General features: G+C 35.4%; 1 protein-coding gene across 1 annotated transcript; it reads left to right on the top strand.

Annotated features, from left to right (window-relative positions):
* Nucleotides 1-1,383: 1,383 nt before the first annotated feature.
* On the top strand, nt 1,384-18,815 carry LOC142633652 (myosin-17-like). The gene is made up of 39 exons (XM_075807892.1): nt 1,384-1,715; nt 2,757-2,885; nt 6,865-7,008; nt 7,112-7,257; nt 7,346-7,502; nt 7,660-7,718; nt 7,887-8,046; nt 8,192-8,341; nt 8,424-8,560; nt 8,665-8,811; nt 8,916-9,017; nt 9,276-9,333; nt 9,427-9,528; nt 9,754-9,791; nt 9,962-10,088; nt 10,179-10,349; nt 11,439-11,570; nt 11,668-11,777; nt 11,916-11,976; nt 12,125-12,302; nt 12,790-12,995; nt 13,193-13,312; nt 13,438-13,536; nt 13,638-13,859; nt 14,171-14,310; nt 14,603-14,720; nt 14,802-14,852; nt 14,935-15,018; nt 15,181-15,351; nt 15,567-15,722; nt 15,799-16,005; nt 16,706-16,843; nt 16,931-17,001; nt 17,101-17,200; nt 17,285-17,341; nt 17,440-17,496; nt 17,574-17,654; nt 18,055-18,137; nt 18,229-18,815. The coding sequence occupies exons 1-39, from the start codon at nt 1,713-1,715 to the stop codon at nt 18,350-18,352; spliced, it is 4,596 nt and encodes a 1,531-aa protein (XP_075664007.1). The 5' UTR covers nt 1,384-1,712; the 3' UTR covers nt 18,353-18,815.
* The last annotated feature ends 760 nt before the right edge of the window (nt 18,816-19,575 follow it).

Here is a 19,575-nt window from a genome sequence, read left to right on the forward strand (position 1 = left end):
TAGTTAGCTCAACTTATAAAAGTTATATAAATATATATATATATATATAGAGAGAGAGAGAGAGAGAGAGTGTTTTAACGCCAACCATAATCATTTTTGAAAAATATTTACTTCACACCGAACATCATTCTTGCATTATACTTTGAAAATTGAAAGAAAGAAACAATGAACTCATAACATGATTTTTTTTTAACGAGAGTGTTTAGAGTTCGTTGTACACCTTACTATCCCCCGAGTATGTAACTTCTTTGTCCCACACAGATTACATGGAGTAATTTCTTGAGATGATCAAAAAATGTTAATGACAGGTTTTAAATTCAGAACCTTGTGGATCTTGTTAAGTACATTAGGCCAACCCATTTGATTTTGTTAAGTACATAGCTTTTGTTGATAATTTGATGGTCGAGAGTGAGAACATTCGAACCTAGTCATCTCTATTGAAAACATCCAAAAGTGTGAGTTGAGTTACAAAACTCTTGTCAAATTAAGTATGTAATTAAACCCAAACAACTCGTGCAAATTTATAAATAAGTTTTTTGTTGATGATAAATATGCAAAAGTTCAATTTATAGTGTTTGTTATAATGGTTATCTATACTACTATTTAAGGGGCTTTCCCTGTTTGGATTCCACATTTTTTAGTTCAAAAATATCCCTACAGTCTTATGTTTAAGTAGAGACAAAACTAAAGGACAATCCGGTAAAAACTCATTTTTTTAATTCAAAGATGTCCCTACAGTCTTATGTTTAAGTAGAGACAAAACTAAAGGACAATCCGGTAAAAATGCAACTTCAACTCTCACTAAAATATTGCCTAAAAAATAGGACTACTCTCTTATTAATTTTTAAATTAATTTATTCACTTATAAATTAGATTTTTAAAATAAAAATCATATATATATAATAATTAAATATAATTTTTTTTAACAAGAACCACTAAAAAAGAAAAGTCTCATCGCACGCGCGAAGCGCGTTTGATGAGACTAGTATCTTGTTTTTTATTATCGGGTTAAGAAATTAGTTGATTTTTTATATAGGCCCGTAAATCACTTATTTGACCGTAAAACACTTTACAAGTTTACGAGTTGACCGGAAGTCTGTAACTCACTGTAATCAGGTGATTAAACTTCAAAACCTATTAAATGTTTTGCTTGATTAGTCAATAATAATGGGTCCCAACGTGACTGGTCGTTTTGAGCTTTGTAAATGTAAACACACAAACAGAGTGGTGTTGTGTAGCCGTGTGTAGCTGATTACCACCATTGTCCCCACATCGCTCTCACTGCCCCATACAAATCCAAAACCTCTTCTAAAAACAGAGAGACACGGAGAAAAATATAAATAAACAACAGAAAATAACTTAAACAACCTCGAAGTTTTAGAGACAGAGACCAAAAGCTTAGAGAGAGAAAGGAACGGTGAGTTAAGTTAAGCAAACGAGGTTTTGAGAGAGAAAGAGAGAGACCCAGATAGAAAAAATAAAAAAAATTAAAACTTTGAAGTTAGAGAGAGAGAGAGAGACCAAAGCTTAGAGAGAGAAAGGAACAGTGAACTGAACCAAAGTTTAGAGAGAGAGAGAGAGAGAGAGGTGGGTTTGAGAGGGAAGGAATTGATGGGTGTTTTGTTTGAAATGAAAAGCTATTTGATTGAGGCTTCTTATTTGATGTGCTGGGGTTGCTGAATTGAAGTGCAAATAGTGGAATTTGTTTTGGAATGGTAAATTTTCAAAGCCTGCCACCTTTGTTTTTGTTTGTTTACTTCATTGCTCTCTCTCTCTCCCTCTCTCTCCTTCTTTTGAAGTTGTTGCTGTGCTTGCCTGTTGAGGGTTTGTTTTATGTGACTTGTTCTTGCTGGGTTTTTTACCATGTGTTTTTGAATTTTGAGTTGGGGGTGACTTTTTTTGTGTGTTTCTAAATTTTGAGGAACTGGGTTTGTTCTTGATTTTCTTTAAGGTACTAATTTGTTATGTGCAATTGTCCATGAATAAGTTTTCTCTTTCAATAGAAAAAAAAGGTACTGAATTTCAATAGAATTCAACTTTTCTTTAAGTTATCTCTCTCTCTCTCTCTCTCTCTTATTTGTAGGTTTACTGGTTGAAGTTTTGTTGTCTTTAGCTACCTCTTATGGGCTTACCTTGTGTGTATGTATGTTTTAACTTGTTTGTTTGAAGAAATTTAATTTTGGTTGGAATTTGTTTTATTTTTTATTATTCAAATTTAAGGAAATGGGGTTTGTGTTTGTGTTTGTTTGTTTGTTTTTCATAATTCTCTACTCTGAAGGCAACAAATAGTGAAACTTGAGAATTATAGTGACAATATCTTATTAAAAATAGATACTTTTAATTAAATTTAAATGTTGGTTTTAATTTCATCAAAAAGGTCACAATTGCTTGGATATTAGGAGGTTTCTGAATCAATAAGTGTCTTTTTGGCTATAGGTACTGGCTAAGGTTTACTTCTTGTCTTTACAGAACTAGATAATTTCATCAAGACTTTGATCTAGATTGCATGCTTACTCATGAATGTTTGATGTAATTAATGCTCTATTCATTTTTTATATCTTAGTAGCAATGTATCTTATGCTCTCTATTTTTTTTATAACATTCTGTTATGAATATTGATATTGCTGTTTTGTGCTCTGTCATAGTCTTAAGTTTTAATGCAAACATCATTTTCACAATGAACTTGTAAGTCTTTAATGCACTTCTGGGCTTCATTCAAACTTTGATGTTTTTTTCTGCGTTCTTGCTATTTGTAGGCATCACCGGTTAACATAGTTGTGGGTTCTCATGTATGGGTTGACGATCCAGTTTTGGCATGGTTGGATGGGGAAGTTACTCGGATCAATGGCCAGGAGGTTCATGTCAAAACCACCAATGGAAAAACAGTAAGTGCTCCTTTACTTGGTTATTTTTGTATGAATGGACCTGTCCCTTAAATCTACCACTTCTTGATGCAAATGGAATTATTGAGAACATTCATGACTTGTGACATAAATGAGCATTATAGGTTTTGTATGTATTTATCCTTCTTTCTGAAAATATTTTACCTTGTATTTGGATTTGATAAATTATTGGAATTTTCAAAATGAGGGGAATTTCAAGTCTATCGATTTAATTTTGCATTGTTTGGTTCGGTAGATCTTGAAATTAAGAAATTAGACTATTTTAGTAGTTACAACGATGATGGTACAATTACTACTCTTCATACTAATGCCATTGCCACCACCACCACCACCACCACTACCGCCTTCATTATCATTGTCAATGTTGTTGTTAAGTGTGGAAATCAAGAAATGTATGTATCTAGCTGTATTCAAGGTCAGCTGGTCCTTCAAGAGAGAAAGAGAGAGAGAGAGAGAGAAAAGGAAGAAAAGAATTGGAACTGAATTTAGAACATTTTTATTGCTTAATCTTCATTCAATTAGTAATGCCCTCTTTATACATCACTCAGCAATTCCCTAATCCCCTACTCTAACTGATTGATACAGTAACCACTAGCCAACTATCACAACCAACTCACAATTATCAATAACTGCCACTAACTGTCACCAACTGATTTCCCTCCTTCTCATTAGAATACAATTGCAAACAAAACCCCATCGTGAGAACTTAAGTCACCATCGAGAACACAATCTTCAGTTTCAATCTTCCTAGACACTGCATCAGCCACCAAATTATCCTTCCCCTTCTTATATTCTACTATAAAAGCATACCCTAACAGTTTAGTAAACCACTTTTGCTGAGCTGGGGTGCCAATTTTCTGTTCCTACAAATACTTTAGGCTCTGCTGATCAGTCTTGACAACAAAAGGTCTTCCCACCAAGTATGCCCTCCACCTCTTGACAGCAGTGACTAGAGCTAACAATTCCTTCTCATTTGTAGACAAGGATAAATTTTTACCCTTGAGAGCATGACTGTGAAGGGCTATAGGTCTGCCTTGCTGCATAAAAACTGCACCCAACCCTCTTCCTGAAGCATCACACTCCACAACAAATGGTTTTTCAAAATTAGGCAAAGCCAACGCAGGTGGTTGAACCATAGCTGTCTTGAGCTGCTGAAAAGCCAACTCAGCCTTATCTGACCAGGAGAATGAATCATTCTTCAACAAGGCTGTCAGAGGAGATGCAATCTGGCCATACCCCTTGACAAGTTTTCTGTAATACCTTGTGAGACCTAAGAACCCTCTTAAGGACTTAATATCCTTAGGAATAGGCCACTGCTGCATAGCAGCAGTCTTCTTAGGGTCAGTGTGCACTCCTTCACTAGTGATCACATGTCCCAAGTACTCCATTTCTTTACAAGCAAACATGCATTTAGATTATTTGGCATACAATTTATTAGCAGCTAAAATCTCCAAAACAGTTCTAAGGTGGAGGATATGATCAGGCATTGATTTGCCATGTACCAGTATATCATCAAATAAGACTAACACAAAATTCCTTAGAAAGGGCTTGAATACCTGATTCATTAAGGATTGGAAAGTTGATGGGGCATTGGTCAAGCCAAATGGCATAGCTGAGAACTCATAATGGCCTTCATATGCTTTGTAAGCTGTCTTGGGTATATCCTCTTCCTTCATTTTGATCCGATGGTATCCAGACCTGAAGTCAAGCTTAGAAAAAATAACAGCTCCATTCAATTCATCCAGCAATTCATCAATGATAGGAATGGGAAACTTGTCCTTAACAGTGTTGTTGTTTAATGCCCTATAGTCAATACACATCCTCCGTGATCCATCTGCCTTCCTCACCAATAAGACGAGAAGCAAAGGGGCTGCAGCTGCTCCTAATTGAACCAACAAACAACAATTCCTTCACAATCTTCTCAATCTCATTCTTTTGATAAAATGGATATCTATAAGGCCTCTGGCAAACTGGTTGAGTGCCCTCCTTAAGATTAATCTGATGTTCATGTCCCTTAAGAGGAGGCAAACCCCTTGGAGTCTCAAAGACATGGTTAAACTCTTGCAGTAATGATTCTACTGCTCTAGGCACCTTGGCTGCTGGCACATCTCCTTCTGTAGTAGAAAATTGCAGTAAAATCCTTTCCTTACTGGAGTTTTAAAGAATTGATCACAATCCATTAGCTGTATTCGAGGTCAGCTGGTCCTCCTAGAGAGAGAGAGAGAGAAAAGGAAGAAAAGAATTGGAACTAAATTTAGAACATTCTTATTGCTTAATCTTCATTCAATCAGTAACGCCCTCATTATACATCACTTAGCAATTCCCTAATCCCCTACTCTAACTGATTCATACAGTAGCCACTAGCCAACTGTTACAACCAACTCACAGCTATCAATAACTGCCACTAACTGATTTCCCTCCGTCTCTTTAGAATACAATTGCAATACAATCTCTAACAGTTGTTGCCACAGCCATTGCTGGTACCACTACCATCACCTGCCAGTGTCACGGCCATCACCACTGCCACAACTAGCACTCATCGGCATTGCCACTACCACCACCACCCTCGTCACCACTGCCAACATTATGATACCATATGGTCATCAAATGACACATTCCCTATGGAATTTGAACTTGGGATTTGGATACTTGATTCCAAGTTCAAAATTCTGCAGGTTTTTTGGATTACCTTTTTTGTTAACACAAACAAAGGAAACCAATATTGGGAACTATCAAGTTACAACTTTGAGTAAAATTTCACCTCAAAATTCCTCATCTAAACACAATTTTTTTTTTAGAATTTCAAAATTCTTCTAAAAATATAGGAAAAGACAGGTTCAAGTAAAGTGGTTTTCAAAGATTTAGTGCAGAAGTTATGCTGAGTATATTGGGAGCTTTCAAACTTATAATCTAATCTAACATTAACGGCAGAATTAATTATAGATGAAACAAGAGGTTAAGCATGAGCATAGTGTAAACCATGAAGCAAAGAAAGAAAGATTATTGTTTGCCTATCCAGAATCATGGTCATTCTAGTGTCACTGTAGACAACAATCTAAAGGGGGAAAAACCCTATTGATGTGGTGATCAAAGCTGCACAATCATGTGAAGAGTCAGTTCATATTGGCTTACAGTGTAAGTTCTTGGGCACGATTATCTCTGATTCTTTGTGCTTTTGTTTTTTAAATTACAATCTCTCCCCTCTATTCTCTCAAACAACAAAGAATTTAAAACTATTAAGCTTTTGGCATGGCTCCACTAATTTTGAACCAAAATTTGTGAGGGAAAGTGCTATATATCCTGCACTTCTTGGCTCCTGATTTCTTGTTTTTAAGCTCTCTCAAAAGTTTAAGGATTTAACCATATGCTACAAAGTTGATGACATTTTTGTTTTATAGCTGAAAGGGAAATGGAAGCAGTTTGCTTGTCTAAATTAGGTAGCTTGCCATCTTCCCATCCAAGACTTGTAAAATAAAGTGATGGTAACAACACAATTAAAAATTGATAACAGAACATGTTGCAAGTTTTGCCATATCATGTAACATTTTGCACAATACCAAATGAAGATCTCTATTCTAATAAGACTGTTTTATTAAGTCGCATTTGCTACCCAGCTTCTAGGACTTTTTCTAAGTGTTCTACAACAAACATGAGAATAACTCCTGCATTTTCATAAATACAATAAATTTGTTCCTAATCCAAACATAGAAGAACTCCTATTTATACCAAAGACTCTTCTTGAACTAATGCTAATGGTTTGTCCAAATAGACCTAACCTCTCTGTTCAGTAGTAAGAAATTGAACGTATTAGTATATAATTCTCCCATGTATCTTTAATTTATCTATAGGTCAGTCAATTTCTCTAAAAGAAAGTGCAACTTTTAGGTAATCAGCACCTAGAGTTTTTACGTGTTTCTCTTGCATGTAAATCTGGTTCTAATCAAGTTGATGACTGGTGCAGGTCATTAAAAGTATATCAAAAGTGTTTCCAAAGGATACTGAAGCTCCTCCTGGAGGGGTTGATGACATGACAAAGCTTTCCTATTTGCATGAACCTGGAGTTCTGCAAAACTTGGCCACTAGATATGAACTTAATGAAATCTATGTGAGCTATGTTACCTTTTATCTTTCCTTGGGACATGTTAACATGCTGAAGCAACTGTTTAGAAATAATTTTTTGATGTAATACTTGAAATTACCTTTCTCAGACATACACGGGAAATATCCTGATAGCAATTAATCCATTTCAACGATTGCCACATCTATATGACACACACATGATGGAACAATACAAAGGAGCTGCTCTTGGGGAGCTGAGTCCTCATGTCTTTGCAGTTGCAGATGTTGCATACAGGTTAATTAAGATTCACCTTCTGGATGTCACTGTTTTTTTGTTTACCTGTGGGGTAGTTTCTTATTTGACATGCTGTTTAAGATAATAGGGCAATGATTAATGAAGGAAAAAGCAATTCAATTTTGGTTAGTGGAGAAAGTGGTGCTGGTAAAACTGAGACAACAAAGATGCTCATGAGATATCTTGCACACTTAGGTGGGCGATCTGGAGTAGAAGGACGAACAGTTGAACAGCAAGTTCTGGAGGTATGAATGTATGATGAAGTTATTATTAGTTGCATTCTATTTCTGGTTTTCAAAGTTCCCTATATGAGCATATACTTGACATATTATCTCAAGAACCAAGTAAAAACAAGGTTTATGTCCTCATTGATTTATTATTATTATTTTTTTAATAATACAGTCCAACCCAGTTCTTGAGGCCTTTGGTAATGCCAAAACAGTTCGGAACAACAACTCAAGGTGTGTATCAATCATATCAAAATTCACTTTATACTTTATAGTTTCATTTCTTCTTCATTTTGATTATACAGACTGCATAAATTTCTTAACCATTCTTATTTTGAGATATCTCTGTTTGAAGTTCTCATTATAATATCTCTTTCATGTCATCGTGACACTACTATGTAGTCGTTTTGGTAAATTTGTTGAAATCCAATTCGACAAGAATGGTAGGATATCTGGGGCAGCAATTAGAACGTATCTGCTCGAAAGGTCTCGTGTTTGCCAGATTTCTGTTCCCGAAAGAAATTACCATTGCTTTTACCTCCTTTGTGCTGCACCACCTGAGGTATTTTACACTATTCTGCTTGTCAATTTGTTTCTCTATATTTATCTTTTAAATCAAGCAAGTTCAACTATTGTTAGTGTTATCTGTAAGTATAAGTTCCATTTCAAAATTTTTATTTTTACCTTTTGTTTTCAAATATTTGTAGGACATTGAGAAATATAAGTTGGGGAGTCCGAAAACTTTCCATTATTTAAATCAATCAAATTGCTATGAGCTTGATGGTGTAAATGATGCTCATGAATATCTTGCAACCAGGAGAGCTATGGAAATAGTTGGAATTAATGAGGAAGAACAGGTTGCCTTTCTGTAACTTTTGACGATGCATGTTCTTTATGAAGGTTCAACCAGATTTCTCATCATTATATAATTCTTTTCAGGAGGCAATATTCAGGGTTGTAGCTGCAATTCTTCACCTTGGTAATATTAATTTTGCCAAAGGGAAGGAAATAGATTCCTCTGTCATTAAGGATGAAAAGTCTAGATTCCATCTTAATATGACCGCAGAACTTCTTAGGTGTGTTTCTTTTACTTGTTCACATGAGAAGTGCATTTCTGAATCTTGTTCTGAAATCTATTTAATGGTGTCATGTTTCACTGTTAATCATAATCATTTTACAGGTGTGATGCCCAGAGCTTGGAAGATGCTCTAATTAAACGTGTAATGGTGACACCTGAAGAAATTATTACAAGAACTCTTGACCCTGAAAATGCAATTGCTAGCAGAGATGCATTAGCCAAGACAATATATTCTCGCTTGTTTGACTGGTAAGGGGCTCATTAGACTTTTTATCTTCTCCCTGGTTTGTATTATAGTCTTCTTATCTTTGTATATGTTTGGTAATATTTTGATTTACCACTTGTTTTGACAGGCTTGTGGAAAAAATTAACATTTCTATTGGACAGGATCCAAACTCAAAGTCAATAATTGGAGTCCTTGATATCTATGGTTTTGAAAGTTTTAAGTGCAATAGGTATGCTATTACAATCTTTTGATTTCACTGGAGCAAGATAAATTTCATTTCTTTAGAGGCAGAGAGCGGACACTATGCATCACATGCGTTTTATATAATTTTCCAAAAAGTTATGAAGTTTGTGCTCCAATGACATTGTGCCCCTCCCCTCCACCCTAACAACTACAACAACAACCAAAAGAAAAGAAAGACAAAGAACAGTGCACAACTACAAACAATATTTCATTAGTTTTGTGCTGACATCTTCCTATAAAACAGTTTTGAGCAGTTCTGCATCAATTTCACAAATGAAAAACTACAACAGCATTTCAATCAGGTCAGGTTATTAATCAATAACAGTTGTTTTGGGTCCTAATTATTGAGATAGCTTATAGGCTGATTTTGGTTATTTTTAATTGTGCTCTTGCAGCATGTGTTTAAAATGGAGCAGGAAGAGTATACCAAAGAAGAGATAGATTGGAGCTACATTGAGTTTGTCGATAACCAAGATGTGCTTGATCTGATTGAAAAGGTTTTTTGTTGTTACACAATATTTTAACTTAGAAATTTGTGATTCTCATTTCGAGGCTGTTTTAAAGGACTTGTGTTTTAGTAGTTAGATTAATAGATTCATGTTGTGATTTGGTATTTACTTATAATAAAAAAAAATGTTGTCGTTTGATATTTGAGTGCATATCATAACCATATTATACTGCATATCATTTATCTAATGAATGAGTAATTTAATCTTTTACAGAAACCTGGTGGAATTATTGCGCTACTTGATGAGGCCTGGTAATATGCTGCTCTTGCTTTATGCGGTTTAATTCTAGATTTCAATCTTGATCATAATTAACTGATATTTACATTCCATTTCTTCCATTTGGCTGGTCTCTGCATTCTGTTACATATGGTAGTTTCTTGTTCTGCTCTGCTACTCATATTTATCTGATTCTTGAATGCAGTATGTTTCCTAAATCAACACATGAAACATTTGCACAGAAGTTGTACCAGACATTTAAGAATCACCAGCGCTTTATCAAACCAAAGCTTTCTCGCACAAATTTTACCATATCACACTATGCAGGGGAGGTATACAATTTTGTTTTGTCACATTAGCTGTTTGCCTCGGGAAGGTTTAGGGCATTTTCTCTAGCTTCTGAAATCTTCTCAATTTTGAAGGTAACTTATCAAGCTGATCAGTTCCTGGACAAGAACAAAGATTATGTGGTGGCAGAACATCAAGCTTTATTGACAGCCTCAAAGTGCTCTTTTGTGGTGGGTCTCTTTCCCCCACTTCCAGAAGAATCATCAAAGTCATCCAAATTTTCCTCCATTGGAGCACGCTTCAAGGTGAGTGCATGCATATCCTTTTCAACTTCTCTTGTTTGGATGGGGTTAACAATAACATATGATGGGTGTGTAGGCGAGTGTTGTCGACCATCCTAATTATTTGTTTAACTGTTGTATGCCATGATTTCATTGACCTCTACCCATATGCATTTCACTTCAATAATTTTCATATATATTCCTTGACAAATCCCCTCAATTTCTTTGTGGTCAGTCTTATGTTTTTATGCCTCAAGTTGGCTGACATACCGTGGTCTTCTTTTGCCCATCACATGCTTGCAATTTACTTTAGAAGACTTTGTTAGAAATAAGTGGTTAAATAATTAAATTTACCATATCCCAATAGTTTAAACTTTTTGGGCAATCGGTAATTTGACATGGTATCTGTTAGACTTATGGTTAAGTGATTAAATTCACCATTTCTTAATAGCTTAAACTTTTGAGACAATCGGTAATTTAACATGGTATCAAAGCAGGAGGTTCTAAGTTCGATTTTTGGTTTTACTTTACCTCCCATTTAAAATGTTAAATTCCCACTTGTTGAGCCCCTACTTATTAAGGGGAAGTTTAGGCCCACAAGTGAGGGGGAGTGTTAGACTTATGGTTAAGTGATTAAATTCACCATTTACTAATAACTTAAGCTTTTGGGACAATCGGTAATTTAACAGTATCAAAGCAGGAGGTCCTGAATTTGATCTCTGTTTCCTCCACTCTACCTCCCATTTAAATTCCCATGTGTTAGGCTTCACTTATTAAAAGGTAGTTTCGGCCCACACATGGGGGGAGTGTTAGGAATATGTGGCTAAATGATTAAATTTACTATATCCCAATAGCTTAAACTTTTAGGACAATCGGTAATTTAAAAGATCTAAAGGTCAAGCCTTTTCTTTTTTCAATAGCTTTTCAGTGGTATTTTGATACTGTCAGTAATGATATAATTGGTAATTTTACAAGGTTCATTGTTTTGTTGTGGACTAATATGCTCTGTGTTTGACAATTACAATTTTACCGGTGTTCAATATGAATATTACTTATAATTTTGATTACAGAATATGAGAAATGATTTAATGAATCAATTATGGTAATTGGCAGCTACAACTTCAATCGTTGATGGAGACCTTGAGTGCCACAGAACCTCATTACATCAGATGTGTGAAGCCAAATAACGTCCTGAAACCTGCTATTTTTGAGAATTCTAATATCATTCAACAATTACGCTGTGGTGTGAGTATGATTTTGTCAAAATGTACCTTTGTTTTTTTCCTCATCAAAAATTGTATACTTTTGTTTTCATATGATCTGATTTTTTGTTGTCATCTAGGGTGTCCTTGAGGCCATCAGGATAAGTTGTGCTGGATATCCTACCAGACGCACATTTTATGAGTTTCTTAATCGTTTTGGTGTTCTGGCTCCAGAAGTTCTGGAAGGAAAGTATGTAATAATTAATCTTTTTACACAGAATTTTGGATTTTTTTTTTCTTTTGTGAACTCGCTTTTTGTAGAGCTTACCACTTAAGTTGATGTAGCTCTCAAATGTTACTTAATGAATCTTTCTCCATTTCTTTTCAGTTATGATGATAAAATGGCTTGCCAAATGATTCTTGATAAGAAGGGATTGAAAGGATATCAGGTGATTCAAGTTTTTATGTTCAACTTCTCATCCCTGACCATGCTGCTTTTATGGTTTTTTGACTTGATTTTATTACCTTTTCGGGATATTATATGCATTTTCTTTGTCCCTGTATATAATAATTATTCACTGCAATGTGAACTGGCAGATAGGCAAAGCAAAGGTTTTCCTCAGAGCTGGTCAGATGGCTGAGTTGGATGCTAGAAGAGCAGAGGTACTTGGAAATGCTGCTAGAATTATCCAACAACAAATTCGTACATACATTGCCCGTAAAGAGTTCATCTTATTGCGCAAAGCTGCTATTCAGACGCAATCCCATTGGCGAGGTATTGTTTTCTATTGTCTTCAAATCTCTGCATTTTGTCAGTAGGAAATAAGGAAATGTCATGCTCAATTTTAATTTTATTTTGTTTTCTATTTCAGAATGTATGAAACTTGAGAACATATTAAAATGCATGAGATTTGCAACATATGTGATTTTGGTAAAAGCAGAAAGACTTGAAAAGAATGTGTTAATGTTGCTAGCTAAATTCAGATTTTTATCTCATGGCATGAGAAGTGTTGCCATTGCTGGAATTATGAGAGACTGATGAAAACTTCTGACAATCTGTCATGCATGTCAATATAATAGTGAGATATGTGATTTCTTTACATATAAAGTAAATATCCGAATCAGAAAGAAGGGCAAAATATTTGAGAGGGCAGTTTCTGAAAATTGGGTGTTTTCCAAAGCTCAATCAAATAATCATATTGGTCACTGACCAAATCACTTGGACTGAACTTTTCTGTCCTTTTCTCGCTTTTTTTTTCTAGGTAAAATGGCTCGTAAACAGTATCAGCAGTTGAGACGGGAAGCTGCAGCCCTGAAGATTCAGAAGAATTTCAGGCGATACAGTGCCAGGAAATCCCACCTAATGGTACTTTCATCGGCAATCAAATTGCAGACAGGCTTAAGAGCAATGACAGCACGCAATGAATTCAGATTACGGAAGAAAACTAAAGCTGCCATTATTATTCAGGTATCATCACTGTTCAGTGATATGATCTTTTACATATACATATTATTATTTTTACATGGGTGTTAATGCAATTTACCACTCAAGATAAGATTGTTATATTGGTTTCCCTTGAGCATTTGCATACGCCAATTCTCTGACTTATGAAGTATGGAAAATTCAAAATTTGCTGTAGATTCTTATATATCTGTGGTTTACAGGCAAATTGGCGCTGCCACCAAGCTTATTCTTATTTTAAGAGTCTTCAGAAGGCAGCTATTGTTTCTCAGTGTGGCTGGAGATGCCGAGTTGCTAGAAGAGAGCTCAGAATGCTCAAAATGGTATAAAATTCTTTTTAAATTTTTTTTTATCTTTCATTTTTGTTCAACTTGATGAAAGTTTATGACGTGGTTGTTATGTATGAAGAATTATAGCAAGTGCTGACATTTCCTATAAATTAATATAGGCTGCAAGGGAAACTGGGGCACTTAAAGAAGCAAAAGACAAATTAGAAAAGCGTGTGGAAGAACTTACATGGCGCTTGCAATTAGAAAAGCGATTAAGGGTAGGGATTCTTATTTTTCCATCTATTAAAATATATATTTTTATTTTTCTAATTCAGAGTCGAGGATGAATCTGAGTTTACTTCGTTTGCTGCCAATGTAGACTGATCTTGAGGAGGCAAAAGCACGCGAAACTGCCAAGCTACAAGAAGCATTGCATGCAATGCAAGTACAAGTAGAAGAAGCAAACTCCATGATCATTAAAGAACGAGAGGCAGCCAGAAAGGCTATTGAAGAAGCACCTCCTGTCATCAAGGAGACTCCTGTTATAATACAAGATACACAAAGGGTTGAGTCGCTGACAGCTGAAGTTGAAAGATTGAAGGTATCAATACTTGGTTGTCGGATAATAATTACTGTTTGCTTGAACATTCTCTTTTAAATATACTTTAGCTCAAAAGTGTTGGGTTCCAAGACACTCTAGAGAAACTGCATCTTTGTTATGGTTACTTCATTCAGGAGAGGTAATATAATCTGGGAAGTTGAATTTTAGAGTAAGTTATACACTTATACACAGGACACTTTTTGTACTGCAGTCTAACTGATACTGATATTTCAGTTAAGTATTTGTTAATTCCTCAGAACCACAGGTTGAGTATATGGGGACGACATATGATGAATTTGACATTTGTACAGGTCTTGTTGCAATCAGAAACACAGATAGCAGAAGAGACCAAACAGGCTTTTGCTATTGAGCAAGCCAAAAATGGGGAATTGAATAGGAAGCTTGAAGATGCAGAGAAGAAAGTGGATCAGCTTCAAGATTCAGTGCAAAGGTTTGTAATAATTTTGGAAGTTATCTCAACCCTATTGCTAATTGCACATTAAATGCCTGCAGACTCTGAGGCCTTTTGTCCACATTCTAGTAATTACTCCTGTTCTTTGTTCTTAATGTATATGCACAATATGGAAGTGTTTTCATTATGCTTTAAATTTCTTATTGGAATATTAATATTAAAGTGGGATCAGAAGCTTCAACATCTAAAGGAAGGCATGGATAAATAGGAGTCAGTCAAGATGTGTAAAATATTAAAGTGTTTTGAAACTTTTCTTCCACCTCTGATCCAGGCTTGAGGAGAAGCTCACTAATTTACAATCAGAGAATCAGGTAATGCGACAACAAGCCCTGCCCATATCACCAAAAGGGAAAGTTTTATCTGCAAGACCAAAGACAACAATCATTCAGGTATTCTGGCATGAAAAATGATTGAGTTATCTGAACCACATAAGTTCACGGAAATTTTTTTAAGTTGTCACTTAATTGCAGAGGACTCCTGAGAATGGCAATGTTCAAAATGGAGAAATAAGGAAACCCTCGGTAAGATGATTTATTTGCTTTGTGTATATCAAATCGAGGAAAGCAATATATATGTGTTCCCATCATCTTCTTAATGTCTCAGGATTCAATTGTTGCTGTACCTAACTCACGGGAAGCCACTGAAGCCGAGGAAAAGCCACAGAAATCTCTAAATGAAAAGCAGCAGGTAAGTGGTTGTAAGAAACTTGTGAAGCAAATTTAAACCTCAAAACATCTTGATATTCCATTTTGGGTTTCTACTTCCCATACTTCTTAGTTTACTATGTATTTGGCCAAACCAACACTGGCTAAGGTTTTCTCTCATTTACTGTCTTCTTTCTGGGTGCAGGAGAACCAGGACCTGCTAATAAAGTGTATTTCACAAGATCTAGGTTTTTCTGGGGGCAAACCTGTTTCTGCTTGTCTAATATACAAATGCCTTCTCCAATGGCGGTCTTTTGAGGTTGAAAGAACCAATATTTTTGACCGTATCATTCAAACAGTAGGCTTGGCACTAGAGGTATGGCTTAGCTTCTGTTTTAGTTGGAATGGTACCTGTATGGGTTTCATCATATGTTATTTATGTTTGTGCAAAAGAGCAATCAGATCGGCCATTTAGCATTGAATCTGTTTCAGTGAATGAGCTTGTTTTATAGCTATGGATTTTTTTTGCTGGAGCAGCGAAGAAACTCATAAATTAATTTGTGTTTGATGTCATTATGCCACTCACTGAAGGTCCAGGATAACAATGACGTATTAGCTTATTGGCTATCAAATTCATCCACATTGCTGTTACTCCTCCAACGCACATTGAAGGCAACTGGAGCAGCAAACTTAACTCCACAACGGCGAAGATCAGCATCAACTTCTCTATTTGGGAGGATGTCTCAAGTAAGGAAAGAGACATTTTATTTTTGGTACTATCATGTAGTTTGATTTTATTTTTTTTAATAATTCCAATTTATAGGGGCTTCGAGCATCTCCACAAAGTGTTGGGTTCTCATTTCTTAATAGTCGGATTCTTGGTGGCCTGGATGAACTACGGCAAGTTGAAGCCAAATATCCAGCTTTGCTTTTTAAACAGCAACTCACAGCCTTCCTTGAAAAAATATATGGAATGATAAGAGATAATTTAAAAAAAGAGATCTCCCCATTGCTTGGATTTTGTATCCAGGTAACTGCTATGATATCTTCTCTTCCCATTTTTTATTACCATATCTTCTTACTTCCATATATTAGTTTTTTGGAGATTTTATAATTGTAAAATATATATTTTTACTTCAGACAACAACGCAACTGCCGATGAGTGCACCTTTCTCATATTTATGATTTCTATGTAAAAGCATTGAATATTTTTCATACTATAACCTTAATCTCGGGCATAATGAGTAACAGATGAAACATGTACAAATTTCTAGTGTTTCAAGTGATGCATCTGTACATAGATACTGCTTCTTACCAGCCTTTTAATGCACCTTCCCCCCACCCGCCCCACCCCCTTTTCTAGTTTAAGGGATTATGTTTCTAATGAACAAATTGATCATTTTTCCTCTGGGATTATCTAAGTCAAAATGGGTAATAATCTAACCATGTCCGAGTCCTGAGCCATCCCAACGGTTGTGCATCTAGTCTGACCAAAAACTAACATGCAAATTCCCGGTTGATAATTTGATGTACATTTGCTTGTATTGTGGTGTATGTCTTCTTGATAAGTGTGTATGAGTACCAGGATAAAATAGTGTGCATACACGTGTATGTCTATTTTACAAATATTTCAGGAGGCCCGTTGTCTTGGTGGCATATGTAGTAGTAGGAGCCAGCTATATCCATGCTCTAAATTTAAAATTTTATTTTCTTCATCAATTCCGACACAGGCACCTAGGACATCCCGAGCTAGTTTAGTGAAGGGACGTGCTCAAGCCAATGCTGCAGCTCAACAAGCTCTGATTGCTCACTGGCAAAGCATTGTGAAATGCATTGATAACTCCTTGAAGATCATGAGGGCCAACCATGTAAGTGGAGCTTCCAAGTACAATGAGATGGGGTCATTGTTTTTGCTCTTTACATGGCTAACTCTCTTCAATATTGTGACAATACAGGTCCCTCCATTCCTAGTTTGCAAATTATTCACTCAGATATTTTCTTTCATCAATGTTCAGTTATTTAACAGGTAAAAGTATCACTTAAGGTTTCTAGAATCATACAACTTACTTTGATTATAGATTATATTAAGGTATATTCCCTGACAATTTAAATTTCTTTTTTGTAGCCTTCTCTTGCGGCGTGAATGTTGTTCATTCAGCAATGGGGAATACTTGAAGGCAGGGTTGGCTGAGTTGGAACAGTGGTGTCATGATGCGACCGAGGAGGTACTAGCCATGGACCAATCTCTTGTATTCTTTCTCCATGCCTCTCTTTTGCTAGACTTTATTTAGTACCTTATTTGCATGCAGTTTGTAGGTTTGGCTTGGGATGAGATGAAGCACATCCGACAAGCAGTTGGCTTCCTGGTTTGATTCATTTATCTCATTTTCCATTCCTATTGAGGTATCTATTATTAAATGTGTCTTATTAGTCTTTTCCTTTTCATTTTTTCCTGCAATATCAGGTCATACATCAGAAGCCCAAAAAGACCTTGAAAGAAATAACAAATGATCTATGTCCAGTGAGTCTTTAACCCTTCTTCTCCTCCCTCCATCCCTCCTCCTGTCTTTCTAATTTTTTTGTCCCATCCTCTTTCAGGTGCTTAGCATACAGCAATTATACAGGATCAGTACAATGTACTGGGATGACAAATATGGTACTCACAGTGTATCTACTGATGTAAGTTGTGTACTAAACTTTTAGTTGGTTAGGAGCTGTCAGCCTTCATTTACCTTCAGGCTCTTTGCTAAAAAAATGCTGATAAAAGAGTGTTTGGAATTAGTTCCCAAAAAATTTTTTTTTTTTGAATACTCTTAATCAGTTTTTCTATCTCATAATCTTTTCTCAAGAAAATTTATTAAACCCAATATGTCTATTTTTAGTGGTTACATTTTGAACTCATTTCTGCAATTGCTGTTTTTATATGGTCCTTTGTAAGGTTATCATTCAATTTGTTTTAGAATTCACCCTGTTATGTCATTTGATGTTCTTTCTTTTATTTAATTATCCATAAATGATTTATCAAGCAGTCGCAGGTTCATTTCTGTTGAAATTTCACTCAAAAGTTCACTATGTGCAGGTTATTTCAAGTATGAGAATTATGATGACCGAGGACTCAAACAATGCTGTTAGCAGTTCTTTCTTATTGGATGACGACTCTAGGTAAAAACTTCCAACTGCATGCTTTTGGTATCACATCTTGAATGCCTTCTGTGTATAGCTAATACCAAAACTGCTTGTGTTCAAAATGCAGCATTCCATTTACTGTGGATGACATTTCCAAGTCAATGAAACATATTGAAGTTCCTGATATTGATCCTCCACCTCTTATTCGCGAAAACTCGGGCTTTACATTCTTATTACAACGCTCAGAATGATATCAGGTGGTTGTACTTCTCTGCCAGCAATCTTCTCTTCCATGGGCTACTACTCTTGGAACATCCAAAGTTGATGTGCCACAAAACCTTTGCATATATTCCATTGGTCCAGCTCAATGTGTAATTATATTAATCATTTTATTTTATTTTTTTCTGGCCAGGCTATTATTTGGTCAGTCTGGTGTAATTCTTTTCTCTTATTTTTTCAATTTTTCATTCACTGTAGTAGGATGGGTATTTTCACTAGTCTTATTACTAGTTACACTACATTAGGTTGCTTTTGTTATTTATTAGGCTTTCATTTGTGTAATATTTTTACACTTACGGTTTCCAACTACTACAAATTGTAATTTGTGATGTTAGCCGCATTTTTTTTGGCTAATATTTGTTGTATAAATAGTTTTTTTGTGCAAAATGATGTAAGGAGACTTCTTTATTTATTTATTTTTTATTATTATTACTATTTTTGGTTATTAATTGGGCTTTCATACTGCTATCTCTTATTGCTTTGTTGACTCGATATAGCCAGACGTGAGTGTTGTTGCCTTTTGTCTCTCATTCTAGCTATATATATGTATATGATCGTCATTGCCTTTCGCCCATTTTCTGGTCAGACCAACAACTGTCACTACCCATCCTCACCGGTTTTGGCTAGATCTTAGCCAGTTTTGAGTTTTGACGCACCCAAACACCACCTTTGGAATATTGGACGGTTGAGTGTCCATTTCTTAGCGGTTAGTGGCTACTTTCTTCCTCATTCACTTGACATGGTCAGGCGAGTTGTGGTTTGAGCTCCAACTTAATCTAACTCGATCCATGCAGAGTCCTATATAGTAGTAGTGTTAAACTTTTAAATGGGTTAGAAGTTTTTAAATAAGAGGGATTCTTGACACAAAATTTGAATGCAATTAGAATTTGACTAGTAAGTTGCCCGTGCGATGCACGGATGATATTGTAATGTTTTTTGTAAGACGAATTGGAGAATGTTGTATACATATTATAAAGAAAAAGTAAACTAATTTAATAATTGGAGTGTTTATCAAAAATAATAATAATAATTGGAGCAAAGAAACATATACATTTTGAAATATTAAAAATCAAATTAGTAGCAATATACCACAAAGATCAATCTACTCAAACTATATAATGAGTCAATGGCAAAGTTTTCTTTATTAGAACAATGAGTTAAAGATTAAAAATAGAGAGACAAACCACGTATGAAA

This window comes from Castanea sativa, chromosome 5 (genome assembly GCF_040712315.1).
Source record: "Castanea sativa cultivar Marrone di Chiusa Pesio chromosome 5, ASM4071231v1".
Taxonomy (NCBI): Eukaryota; Viridiplantae; Streptophyta; class Magnoliopsida; order Fagales; family Fagaceae; genus Castanea; species Castanea sativa.

What these genes read in the sequence shown, in the direction of transcription:
- LOC142633652 (XM_075807892.1), top strand. An exon ending in TTGAACAGCAAGTTCTGGAG is followed by an intron (nt 7,503 to 7,659) that starts GTATGAATGTAT and finishes TTAATAATACAG; the next exon opens with TCCAACCCAGTTCTTGAGGC. An exon ending in TTTGTGCTGCACCACCTGAG is followed by an intron (nt 8,047 to 8,191) that starts GTATTTTACACT and finishes AAATATTTGTAG; the next exon opens with GACATTGAGAAATATAAGTT.